The sequence below is a fragment of the Engystomops pustulosus genome, chromosome 3 (genome assembly GCF_040894005.1).
Source record: "Engystomops pustulosus chromosome 3, aEngPut4.maternal, whole genome shotgun sequence".
NCBI classification, from domain to species: Eukaryota; Metazoa; Chordata; class Amphibia; order Anura; family Leptodactylidae; genus Engystomops; species Engystomops pustulosus.
The window spans coordinates 76,159,009-76,171,817 of NC_092413.1; the positions used below are offsets into that span (position 1 = coordinate 76,159,009).

The window sequence follows — 12,809 nt, forward strand, 5'->3', positions numbered from 1 at the left end:
ATTATGATTTTTACCTTTTCAATCCCACAAAAAATGATATAAAATGCGACCAAAAAACCATATGTACTCAGACATGATACTGGTGCAAAGTACAACATGTCCCGCAAAAAACAAGCCATCAACCAGCTCCGTAGCCAAAAACGTAACAAAGTTATGCCACTTGGAAGATGGCAATACAAAAATTATAGATTTTTCCCCACATTAGGGTTTTGTTTGACAAATTTAGTAAAACGTAAGAAAATATATTCATGTCTGGTATCCCCGTAATCGTATCAACCCATAGAATAAAGATAACATGACTATTAGTCTATACGGTGAACACCAAAAAAAAAAAAGTAAAAAATCCAGTACAGAATTGATGCTTTTCTACTCCTGCCCTCAAAAAAAGTTCCTAAATTTTCAACAATAGGTGATACCAACCCCAAAATGGTAACAATGGATAAAGCATCTCATCCCGCAAAAAAAATGCCGTCACATGGCCCCAATAACGAAAAAGCGAAAATTTTATAGCCTTCAAAAGGGGCCAATGAGGAAACTAAATTCCTGGCAGCTGCAGCGCCCTCCTTCCCTTCTGCGCCTCGCTGTGCCCCCATAAAACAAGTAACGGCCACATGTGGGGGGTCTTTGTACTCAGGAGAAATTGCAGAACAAATTGTATGGTGGGTTTTCTCTTTTTATATTTTGGAAATGTGTAAATTTTGGTGCTAAATGAATGTATAAGGGAACAATATGACCATTCTAAATTTCACCTCCATTTTGATTCAATTACTATGAAGATCTCAAGGGGTTAACAATCTTCGTAAAAGCTGTTTCTGATAGCTTGAGGGGTGCAGATTTGAAAATGGGTTGGTTATATAGGGGGTTTTGATGCTAAATATGTAAAATTTCATTCAAAACTGTATTTATCCCCAAAATAGTCAATTCTGAAAATCCGGAAAAGCGATATTCTATTTGCAAGCCGCGTGATGTCAAAATAAATTATCCAGAAATTTCAGAAATTATGAAAATGTAAAGTAGACAAATGGGAAATGTTATTCAGCAACTTATTTAGCTGGTAAATCTATCTGCCTGAAAACGTGATGATTTAGAATTTCGAAAATGGCAAATTTTTCAAAAAATTCATCACATTTTCTTTTTTTTGTAAATAAACGCAAAACTTATCTGCCAAAATTTACCACTAAAATGAAGTACAACATGTGGGGAAAAAACAATATCAGAATCGTTTTGATAAGTAACAGTGTTCAAAAGTTATAACCATATAAAGCGAAGCAAGTCAGAATCCAAAAAATCGGGCTGAGCCTTAAGCTGTAAAATGGCTGCGTCCTTAAGGGGTTAAAAAAATTTCCATTTCCAAAATTTGAAACCATTGTGTTTTCAGGCAACATTTCCCATATGTCTACTTTACATTTTCATAATTTTTGAAATGTCTGGATAATTTATTTTGATGTCACACAGCTTACAAATCGAATATCGGTTTTCCGTATTTTCAGAATTGACTATTTTGGGTATAATTACTGTTTTCATTGAAATTTTAAATAGTTGGCATTAAAAACCCCTACATAATCAACCCATTTTCAAATCTGCACCCTCAAATTATCAGAAAAAGCTTTTAGGAAGATTGTTAACCCCTTGAGATCTTCATAGTAATTAAATGAAAATGGAGGTGAAATTTAAAATGGTAAAATTTTGGCAGTTATCCATTCATTTAGCCTTAAAATTTACACATTTCCAAAACATAAAAAGAGAAAACCCATACAATTTCTCCCGAGTACAGAGACACACACACATGGCCGTTATTTGTTTTATGGATGCACAGCGAGGCGCAGAAGGGAAGAAGGTTTTAGTTTCCTCATTGGCCCCTTTTGCAGGCTTTAAAATTTTAGCTTTTTTATTATGGGGGCTATATGATGGCATTTTTTGCAGGATGAGATGCTTTTTCCAGTGTTACCATTTTGTGGTTGGTATCCTCTATTGTTGAAAATTTATTAACTTTTTTTTTGAGGAAGTGGGTGGGGGAAGCATAATTTCTGTACTAGATTTTTTATTTTTTTGGGGGGGGGGGTGTTCACTATATAGCCTAATAATAATGTTATCTTTATTCTGTGGGTCGATACGATTACAGGGATGCAACACATTTTTTTAATGTTTTACTAAATTTGCCACATAAAACCCTAATGTGGGGAAAAATCTATAATTTTTGCATCGCCGTCTTACAGCCACCACCATGTGTATGCCGATGCTGGTTCGGCTCCGATCCAGAGGTGTGCCGGCATCAGCACCATGGCTGATATATCCGCCGCTGAGCGCTAAGACACTGCGCTCAGCAGCAGATATATACACCGCGGAGCAGGAAGGGGTTAATGGTTAAATCTGTGACAAATCCACCTCTGAGATTTGTTTTATGAGGTTCCCCAGCAGCAGGTGTCTATTGTGATGTTATGCAACAGCTATGGCCAATTTTATGTTATGTACAGTCATGGCCAAAAGTTTTGAGATTGACACAAATATTATATTTTCACATGATCTGTTGCCCTCTGGTTTTTATGTGTGTTTGAAAGATGTTTTTATCACATGCAGAAATACAAGTGCAATCATATTATGAGTAACAAAAGCTTTTATTGACAGTTAGAATGAGTTAATGCAGCAAGTCAATATTTTCAGTGTTGACCCTTCTTCTTCAGGACCTCTGTAGAAAAACCCGAATGGAGGCAGGAGTGTTGGCGCTTAGAAAATCCTCGATAGGTAAGTATAAATGGCTCAAAAAGAGTACTTTTTTATTTTACAAAATAAAAGATATTTCTTTTAAAAGATTGTTAAAACAATAAAATATTAAAATGCTACGCGTTTCTGCTCCGTACCGGAGCCTTCGTCAGGCATGACAGTTAGAATTAGTTAATGCAGCAAGTCAATATTTTCAGTGTTGGCCCTTCTTCTTCAGGACCTCTGCAATTCTCCCTGGCATGCTCTCAATCAACTTCTGGACCAAATCCTGACTGATAGCCGTCCATTCTTGCGCAATTAATGCTTGCATTTTGTCACAATTTGTTGGTTTTTGTTTGTCCACCCGTCTCTTGATGATTGACCAAAAGTTCTCACTGGGATTAAGATCTGGGGAGTTTCCAGGCCATGGACCCAAAATCTCTATGTTTTGTTCCCTGAGCCATTTAGTTATTACCTTTGCTTTATGGCAAGGTGCTCCATCATGCTGGAAAAGGAATTGTTGATCAACAAACTGCTCTTGGACGGTAGGGAGAAGTTGCTCTTGAAGGACATTCTGGTACCATTCTTTATTCATGGATGTGTTTTTAGGGAAGACTGTGAGAGAACTGATTCCCTTGGCTGAGAAGCAACCCCACACATGAATGGTTGCAGGATGCTTTACAGTTGGCATGAGACAAGACTGGTGGCATCTCTCACCTTGTCTTCTTCGAACAAGCTGTTTTCCAGATGTTCCAAACAATCATCAGAGAAAATGACTTTACCCCAGTGCTCAGCAGTCCACTCCCTGTTCCTTTTGCAGAATATCAGTCTGTCCCTCATGTTTTTTCTGGAGAGAAGTGGCTTCTTTGCTGCCCTCCTTGACACCAGGCCTTGCTCCAAGAGTCTTGCCTCACAGTGCGTGCAGATGCACTCACACCTACCTGCTGCCATTCCTGAGCAAGCTCTGCACTGCTGGTAGCCTGATCCTGAACTGAAACACTTTTAAGAGACAGTCCTGGTGCTTGCTGGTACATCTTGGGCACCCTGGAGCCTTTTTGGCAACACTGGAACCTCTCTCCTTGAATTCCTTGATGATGCGATAGATTGTAGACTGAGGTGCAATCTTTCTAGTTGTGATACTCTTCTCTGTTAGGCCAGTTTTATGCAGTTTAATGATGACTGCACATGTTCCTTTAGAGATAACCGTGGTTAGCAGAAGAGAAACAATGATGCCAAGCACCAGCCTCCTTTTAAAGTGTCCAGTGGTGGTGTCCAGTTACTTAATCATGACAGATTGATCTCCAGCCCTGTCCTCATCAACACCCACACCTGTATTAATGGAGCAATCACTGAAACGATGTTAGGTGCTCCTTTTAAGGCAGGCCTGTATTGAAGCTGAAATGTGTTTTGGGGGAAAAAGTTCATTTTCTAGGCAAACATTAACTTTGCAATTAATTGCTGTTAAGCTGATCACTCTTTATAAGATTCTGGAGTATATGCAAATTGCCATTATAAAACCTAATGCAGTAGACTTTGTAAAAATTAACATTTGTATCATTCTCAAAACTTTTGGCCATGACTGTACTGTGATGTGCTGCAATATCTGAAGTCTGTGTTATGAGGTTCTGCAGCAGCAAAGGTGTGTACTGTAAAGTTCAGCAACAGCTAAAGTGTGTATTGTGATGTTCTACAGCAGCTGAGGTGTGTACTATGATGTTCAGCAGAGGCTGCGGTGTGTATTATTATAGCCCTTAGGAAGTCACAGATATGTGATGTATAGCGTGGGGTTTTTCACCTCCATCCGACCCCCTCTGATCTGCCTTTACCTTCATTGATTTTTCACAGGTCGACTTACCTTTCATGTACTTTCTTCATTGAGGTATTGTATGCATTGATTTCTTTTTATATTCAATTCAGCATTTTTCAGCATACAATTGTCCAAATTGGCAGCAAGTAGAGCTGGATGTAGGCAGGATGTGTGGGTGTTTGTGTTTGCCCCTGGGTATGGGGCCTTGGTCCCTTCACCCAGTAGGGTATGTTGTGCTGGATTGTAGCACATTTTAATTGATTTTAATACTGTACGAGTCTCACCATCCATGTTGTTATTTACCAATAAAATAAAAATATATTGTATTGGCCATATATTTCCATCGCTTTCTTTTCAATCGCAATTGAGGGCTGAGTGATTGGCCTCTAGCTGCTTCACCAAACTGGGGTCTTTTACAGGTGCCAGTTGAATGATGGATGGCCAAAACAATCAGCTGCTGGGATGATATCCAAGCGGTCCATTTAAACTCACCAGTCACTTCAGTGTCCGTTAGACAAGTCTTCTGTCTCTTAGCTAGCCATATCCTATATGCTTTCGCTGAGATTCTGATCCTTTGCTTGTACCTTTATTGCCTATTTATTGACTATTTTACTGCCTTACAATTTTGTTCTCTACCATCTTGGTTTAGATTTGGTTTACTAAACCTTGCTATTTTTCTATCTCGTCTCTCTTGTTTGTCTGTAATGTTTTGTGCCCAGGGTAGGGACTACCACCCAGTTGTTGCCTGCTGTTTAGCTCAAGGCCAGCAAATAGGCAGGAAGATAGTTTGTGGGAAGTGCAGGGCTCACACTTAATGACAGGGCAGATACATCGGTGCAATTAGAATTATTTTTAATTTTTATATGTATATTTCGTAGACTGATATTTAGCCAAGGAAGTTTTGAACAGGTGTTTCATTAGGGGATGAGAACAGTTATCCCTGTCTTCTATGAATAGATAAGAATTGATGACCACAATCCTCCGATTTGGCTACCATCAAGCACTGGTATAATTTGTGTTATTTATATCAATCTGCTCAGAGTAGATTTTGACTAATTAGCTCATTAATTTTTAGATATCATATTGTTAGAAATAACAGTGGAACTACAAGCATATTTTTACTTTATTACACAAAATGACATATTTTTGTTAAACAGAGTATTTAGCTCACTTATGCAGCTATTTACTGCATACATTCAATTTACTTTCGAAATGTAAAACTGAATATAAATTGAATTCATTTCTATAACACCTTAATAAAAAAGGAATTTATTATCATGTATTCTTGTTTTCATCCTTGTTAGAAAAAATGGCACATCAAATAAGTTGACAAAATAATTGGATCTTATTATGCATTCATTGTGTTAGCAAGCTCAACTTTGCTTTCTGTAAAAAAAATGAAAAAAAAAATCAGTCATTTAGTGCATTGACCTCAACAATGTTACAAATTTTATTCAAATGCAGTGGCTTTATCACAGAAATGAAACATTGAGAAAAACAAAACCTAAAACATTACTTTTACTCCATTAAAACATTTTTCCTCACTTAACTTAAAAGTTAAAGCATTATGAACTTGTAATAAGGAGTCATTCTAGTCAGCATTCAACTTGCTAATCTTTATAGATTAGTGTTGGTTGGCCTGTTGATTTTCAATAGGAGAACATTCCCTTTTCTGGCAAGGGCATGGTGGCTGGGTGAGGGGGTGTGGCAGCCAGTGGAGGGGGCAGGCGTTCCTGTCCTGTTCAGGAAGCATAAAGATAGAAAAAACAAGCGGCACTCACCCAGGTACTCTTCTTCCTGCCCTGTGTCTACGTTCTTTGGAAAATTCAGCAAATTAAAGTTATTACACAAAACTACGCCAGGTCGGTTCTGGTGTGTAAGGGGCTTACTAAGGGGGTCTGATCCTCCACTGGCAGCCCTGGGGTCTAGCCAGTGCCCTGGAGCTGTGGGATGTCTTTGGGTGCCTGCCCTCCTCCCGGGTTTTTATTTTAAATAAAAATAATTATTTAAAAGACCCCTAAACACCAACATTCAACTTGCAAAATACAAAAAACACAAAATCAACTTATAAAATACAAAAAACACAAAATCACAAAAAACCCTACATCTTTGGTATCTCCGTATCCATAACAATCAGTACAATAAATCGGAAACATTATTGGACCCACTCGGTGAACGCCATAAAAAACTGAAAAAGTTGGATATAGATTTTTCATAAAATCCCTTCAAAAAATGTTCCAAAAAGTGATAAAAAAGTTATGTGCCCCAAGACCACTGAAATGAACAACGTAACACATAAAAATAAGCCCTAAACCAGCTCTGTCAACCAAAAAATCTTTCTCCAGAAAGATGGCAATATGAAATCAAAAGAGATTTTCTCTAAATTAGTTTTCCTTCAGTAATTGTAAAAATATATAAATGAGGTATCACCCTAATTGTAGTGAGCTGTAGAGTAAAGATACCATATTATTTTTATGTTCCATTGAACACCCCAAAAAAAAGGTAAATAATGAACTGCAGTGCAAATCTGCTCTGAATGGCAAACCTTCCCTTCACTGCCATGGTGTGTGCCCATACATCAGTTTACCACCACATATTGGGTATTGGGATGCTTAAGTAGCAACCTTTGTGGAGCCTTTTGTTATTTTATCCACTGCAAATGTTTACATTTTTTGAAAAAAACTTTGATTTAGCCAAAAATAATTAACATTTCAAAATTGCTCCTGAATCTGTTTTTTTTAAACTCGTTTTATTGAAAATAAACGTGTCCATACATGCATACATTGCCAGGGCAAGCATTACATAAAGTACATTTCCAATTCAAGGTGGTATACATGTAATGGGTTGGATAGAGGTATGTCCTTGCCTGGAGGTACATTTGACTATATCTTTTTGATGGACAGAAGTGGTTAATACAAAAATCTAATAAAAACAACATACAAACAGTTTCAATTGCGTGCAGTGTACATTTACCTAAGCCTGGTAATGCCTTCTAGTAGTAATAACATATGCAAGTCTCAACATACAATAACCCGATTCTGTTTTAACCCTTCTAAAATAATGAAAGGGTTAACAAACTTAATGGAGTTTTACTATAATTTAGGCCTCTCAAAGTAACTTGAAAGCTGAACAGATCAAAAGTCTGATTTTGAGTTTTTTTGTGAGAATGTGAGAAATTGCACCTAAAGTTCTAAGCCTCATAACAGTCTACAAAACTTAGAGGGTGCATAAAAAACTGTGTCAGCATAAAGAAGACATTTGGTAAATGTTAGTTCTCAAGTTATTTTTCTGTTATGATTAGGTGTTGAAAATGTCAAATAAATAATGTCAAATAATTTTTTTCAAATAAATAAACGCAAAACTTATCACCAAAAATTTTCAAAGAATGTGCAGTATAACCACTTATCGTGACACATCAAAGAATTTTGATAAAAATGGGCTGTGTCAGGAAGGTGTAAAGTGACTTTGGCGGTAAGGGGTTGATGTATAAGTCACTTAAAATGATCTGACATAGAGAACTGTCTACAATCGGTTTAAATTTCTGTAACAAATGTATCTGTTTTTATTTAAAAAATTAATTAACTCCTAATGGGTGCTTTACTGAAGTAAACTACAAATTAAGTATCCATGAATAGTTCATGTACTTTCTTCCTCCGATGTTCTAATTTTAGGATACCATGCATGGATGCATGAATAATTGTATACTTGGTGCAACTGTTTTTGTAATAGTATAACCAATACATTAAAATATGTGTTTTCAGCATGAATTGAATAAAGATTGTGTATTAAGCATTTGACTCTATGAACTAGACACTCTGTCTGCTCCCCAATAACAATTCAGAAAGTGGATATATACTTACTATTCCAGACTCATGTTTGGGTTTCACTATAATTGATATCTTTTCTTTCTTCTGCTTATACACTTCTTCTGCATCTTTCAACCTATAAAAGATAGCAAAGAAAATTAAACATTTTCATAATATTGATTTCCGAGAAAAATAAACTGCTGCCCTTGAACATTTGGGTTGTTCTTGCATTAAAATAATGCAATCCTGGTTGCATTATGTTGCAATTCATTCATGAGATCTGAGAGAGGAAGGCAAGTGATACGTTTATTTTTGTAATAGCTATTACTGGACTGCATAACAATAACTGTGGGCAGTACTGTAATACAGGGCTGCTAGGCAGTTAATTAATAAAGGAGAGAAGGGCTACTCAACTCTATATAAACAAATACGAGGGGCTGTTGAACTTTATATTGACCTTTATAAGACTTTATACATTGCAGTGGTAGGCAGTTAACAGTTAGTAATTAAGACAGGAAGTGCAGTGAGATGTCACCGTTTACAGATAGCTCAGTCAGACAGGTGACATCTCATCGCACACCCCTCAGACTGTTCACCGTGCAGTGCAGAGAGATTGAGTTGTCTCTTAGTAAAGTGGCTGCTATACTATATAGTAATTTATGAGGGCACTGTTGACTGTACTGTATGGATTGGTAAGGAGGTGCTTCTCTGCTGCTTCAATTAATGATGGGACGCACTGTTACATATAGAGTATGAGATATAAGTATGAAAAATAGTCATGATTTATTGAGTGAAGCCTCCTCCAGTCTTTTAGATTCATTTACATTCTTAATGAGAATCAGTCTTTCACACCCTTGTATACCCTTTATACTACAAAGCCACATCTACATATGTTAACTACATTTAGTACATGAGCAGAGACAAAATGTATATAACTGCAGCTTACACAGGAGACCAACACAGCAGGGGGCCACATGAAAGAGTGGCCTGAAAAAGGTATCAGATAATTTCATACCTCTCAGGACCTCATGTCTTGTCACAGGGATCAAAGCAACAAGCCTAGTTGTATTGATAAGCCTTTCAGGAGGAAGCGAAGAGGCACTTTAATGGAGGAAACCCATAACAGAAATGTCCTGCGGGTGAAGGTCAGCTTATCCGGACCTGACAACTTCTCTTTCTCTCCGACTACGAAGACCTTTCCAGATAGTAGGGAAAAGGACTAAAGGACACTAGGGTCTGGTGTACTTAATATGGGCCCCCTTAACAAAAAGATTGCTGCAAAAAAAGCTTGGCGAACTAGCATTCCCAGCATGCACAGAAACACACCAGCAAGGCTGAATACATGAAGGAGGGTGATAGGGAGGACAAAAATAGTGGGAAACAACTGGAGGAGGTCCACAAAACACTCACTATTCAATAAACACAGACAAAGAGGAACAGACAGGAAAGTGGTGAACAAATACAAGAGAACAGACAAATTTCACAGAATCTCTCACCACAGTCAAAAAAACAATCTGCTAGAAAGTATAGATGTTCCAACAGAACAAAACCAGTGATAAGCTGCAGATACAACAATACCTAGCAAATACTGACAAAACCAGCCTTAAGTGGAGCCTGGCCATTCCTTATAGCATAATACAAATGAACACAGCTGAAAACTAAAAACAGCTGCAGGTAATGCAGAAACTCCAGAAACAAGAAGACAGGTATAAAAGAATCAGGCTACAGAAACACAGTGGTGGAGAACCAACTAGTAAGGCCAAAGGACGCCAGTTCAAATCCTAACAATTTATAACACACTTCATAACACACCAGTGGATTATATTTATCATCAGTCACTTAGGACAACATTAGATCATTCAGAGATCCACACTGAACTTCTGGAGTGAGTTTGCTGCACTGAAAGTAAAGGAGCCGAATGATGTTGCATGCCCCACTTTTCTGTTTATTACTTGTTACAAAAGTTCAAAATATCCAATAAATTATGTCCCACTTGTTGTTGATTCTTCACCATAGAATTACAATTCTATATCTTTATGTTTGAAGCTTGAAATGTGCCAAAACATTGAAAAGTTCAAGGGGGCAGAATATTTTCGCAAGGTATTCTGTTCCTGTTACAGGCTTGTATGAGAAGGACCTTTAACGCTGACAACGGATTGTCCAATCACATGATGGTCATGTGACCCATAATAGGGATTGTTTCACGTCGTCATGAAGATGTGAACTTGAGTATTTTTATTAAGATTGGGTTACAGTCATATTATTTTCAGCGCTAATATAGGTCTTGCTGATGTCAGTGTGAGGGGATGGGCCATAATTTGTCCCAGGTGTAAAATCACTGCGATCAACTCATACTGTTTTATGGGGTGAGCTGGATTTACATAACATTCAAATGACATTATACCCCTGATCTTAGGCCTAGTTTGGTATGGGGTGATAGAGCATGAGGTAACCAGTCCGATGGTTACATCGTTTTATTAATTTCACATAAAAATGTATTTCACGGAGTGGGGGGCGGTGTAATTCATTAGCATGTGGACATCCCATTCTCCGTGACGTCACAAGCTGAGAGGTGGACAGAAGACTGTCTGTCATCTTGAGATGCCAGTTAACACCTGCTGCCCAAATTAATTTTTAGCTGGGTCTCACAGCGGCAAGTAACTGCAACTATTTAATTAGTAAGGCTATTCATTTTATTCTCTTTTTATTTTGCAACTGTTTGTTTATGTGTTGCATGCATATTCCTTTTGAACTTTTTACCTGACAATAGTTAATTATGTATGTATACTTTTTGTATATTAAATTTTAAAACTTTATAAAAAAAGTTTCTACGTAGATAGCATTACTAGGATTCATTTTTAGTAATTGTATAGAGGATTGTGCCATTTTTAAATCTGTAACTAGGATTTCTAGATTGCTAAAAGCCTACTTGTCTTATTAATATTAATTATTCATTTAAAAGTAGGTGGTGGAAGTGAGGAAACTGAGGAAATTAAGTGAGCGTTAGGGCCGGAAGAGTAAAGTTTAGCGTTTAGCTCATCTTGTGTAGGTGGGCAGTGTTTTATGTGCTAAAGTTGAGGCTCTCTAGCTTGGTGCACCCTGTGATGCTACTCCAGATTGGGAGTTCATCACAGAGAATATTAACCTTTTGGGCAGGTAGATGAATTCTGGCATTAGCTCCATTGCGGGAGTAATATTTAGCTGTGCTAATATTTGCTCTGCCCCCCCCCCTCCACCTGCATGTTCTGGCAACAATAATCAGCAGGAAAGTGCAGGGGGGGGGGGTATCCAAATCAGGACAAGTTATATATAGTTATATAGCAGTCTTCTATCTCCTGTGCTCTACTGACTCTAGAAGCCAGCTATGTGACATATGCAGTGGATCCAGACTAGTTTCCATTCTGTAGAGGGGAAAACTGTGGGGCCAAGCCCATGATGGCAGCTCTGTGTGCATATGAAAAATGGTCTGAGTATCTCGGATTATAATACAGATTATAAAGTATTTATTATAAAGCAGTTCTAATAAATAGTTATAAAGGATAATAAAGTAAAATAATTGAAATAGAACAACGCGTTTCGCGCTTGGGCTAAGCGCTTCCTCTGGTTCATAAACAGATGATGTTTGTGCTGTTAATTTTATAGTGATTGGAGTCAGAAGTGAAGAACCATCTCCCGTTTTTTTCTTAACTTACGGCATATGTGAGTTTTTACATGACAATATATAAACAAATAACCATAAAATGCATCAAAGACATAAAAGTGTTATATACACATATTACAAAAGTATCATAAAAAAAATCGAGGTATTTTATATATATATATATATATATATATATATATATATATATACCTTACTGTGTAAAGACTCTTATTCCCATGTGTCTGTGGGGTAAGTGGACTACATCTACAGGTTCCTCAGGAGGTCAAACCATGGTTTCTATAGTGACTCTGAAGAGCCGCTTTTGGATGTAGGTATCGGGATGGTATTAGGACAGGAGCTACGGGAACCTGGATAAATCATATAAGTAGTTCTAGCGAACTATCCCGTAGCGCTGACTGGTTTTCCTCAAGGAAGAGGATTCTTCCTCGTTTGTGACAGGTAAGCGTACTCTTATGTCATGTTGTGTTCCAGCAGACTGGTATATAACACAGACTTTTTCGCTTTGTGGAAACAGACTCCTTATCGTCTGCGGCGGGTGAACTAGATCTTTCTCACAGGATGGTTTCATTGAACTCATTTAGGCCATTTGGTGTTAGTGTATTCAATTTATATATCCAATATACTTCCCTCCGTCAGAGTGTCGGGAACCTGTTGGATATGGTGGCAGGTACGTGATCTATCGTTTTGATGGAAATGGGGAATTTTATTTTAGGATGATGGATGGAGCATTGCTTTGAGACACTGTGCAATAAAAATGTTTTCTTTATGTTCTCCCTATGTTTATTTAAACGATTACGTAGTGTTTGCACTGTCCTTCCTACGTATTGCAAATGGC

General features: G+C 37.5%; 1 protein-coding gene across 1 annotated transcript in view; it reads right to left on the bottom strand.

Moving 5' to 3' along the window:
- Nucleotides 1-5,629: 5,629 nt before the first annotated feature.
- FMN2 (formin 2) overlaps nt 5,630-12,809 on the bottom strand; it is a 280,120-nt gene continuing 272,940 nt past the window's right edge. The window contains exons 17-18 of the mRNA XM_072141131.1: nt 8,368-8,449; nt 5,630-5,893 (exon numbers count right to left, since the gene is read on the bottom strand). Of these exons, the coding sequence (XP_071997232.1) occupies nt 5,864-5,893; nt 8,368-8,449 (112 nt within the window). The 3' untranslated portion in view covers nt 5,630-5,863. The remainder of the gene's footprint in view (nt 5,894-8,367; nt 8,450-12,809) is intronic.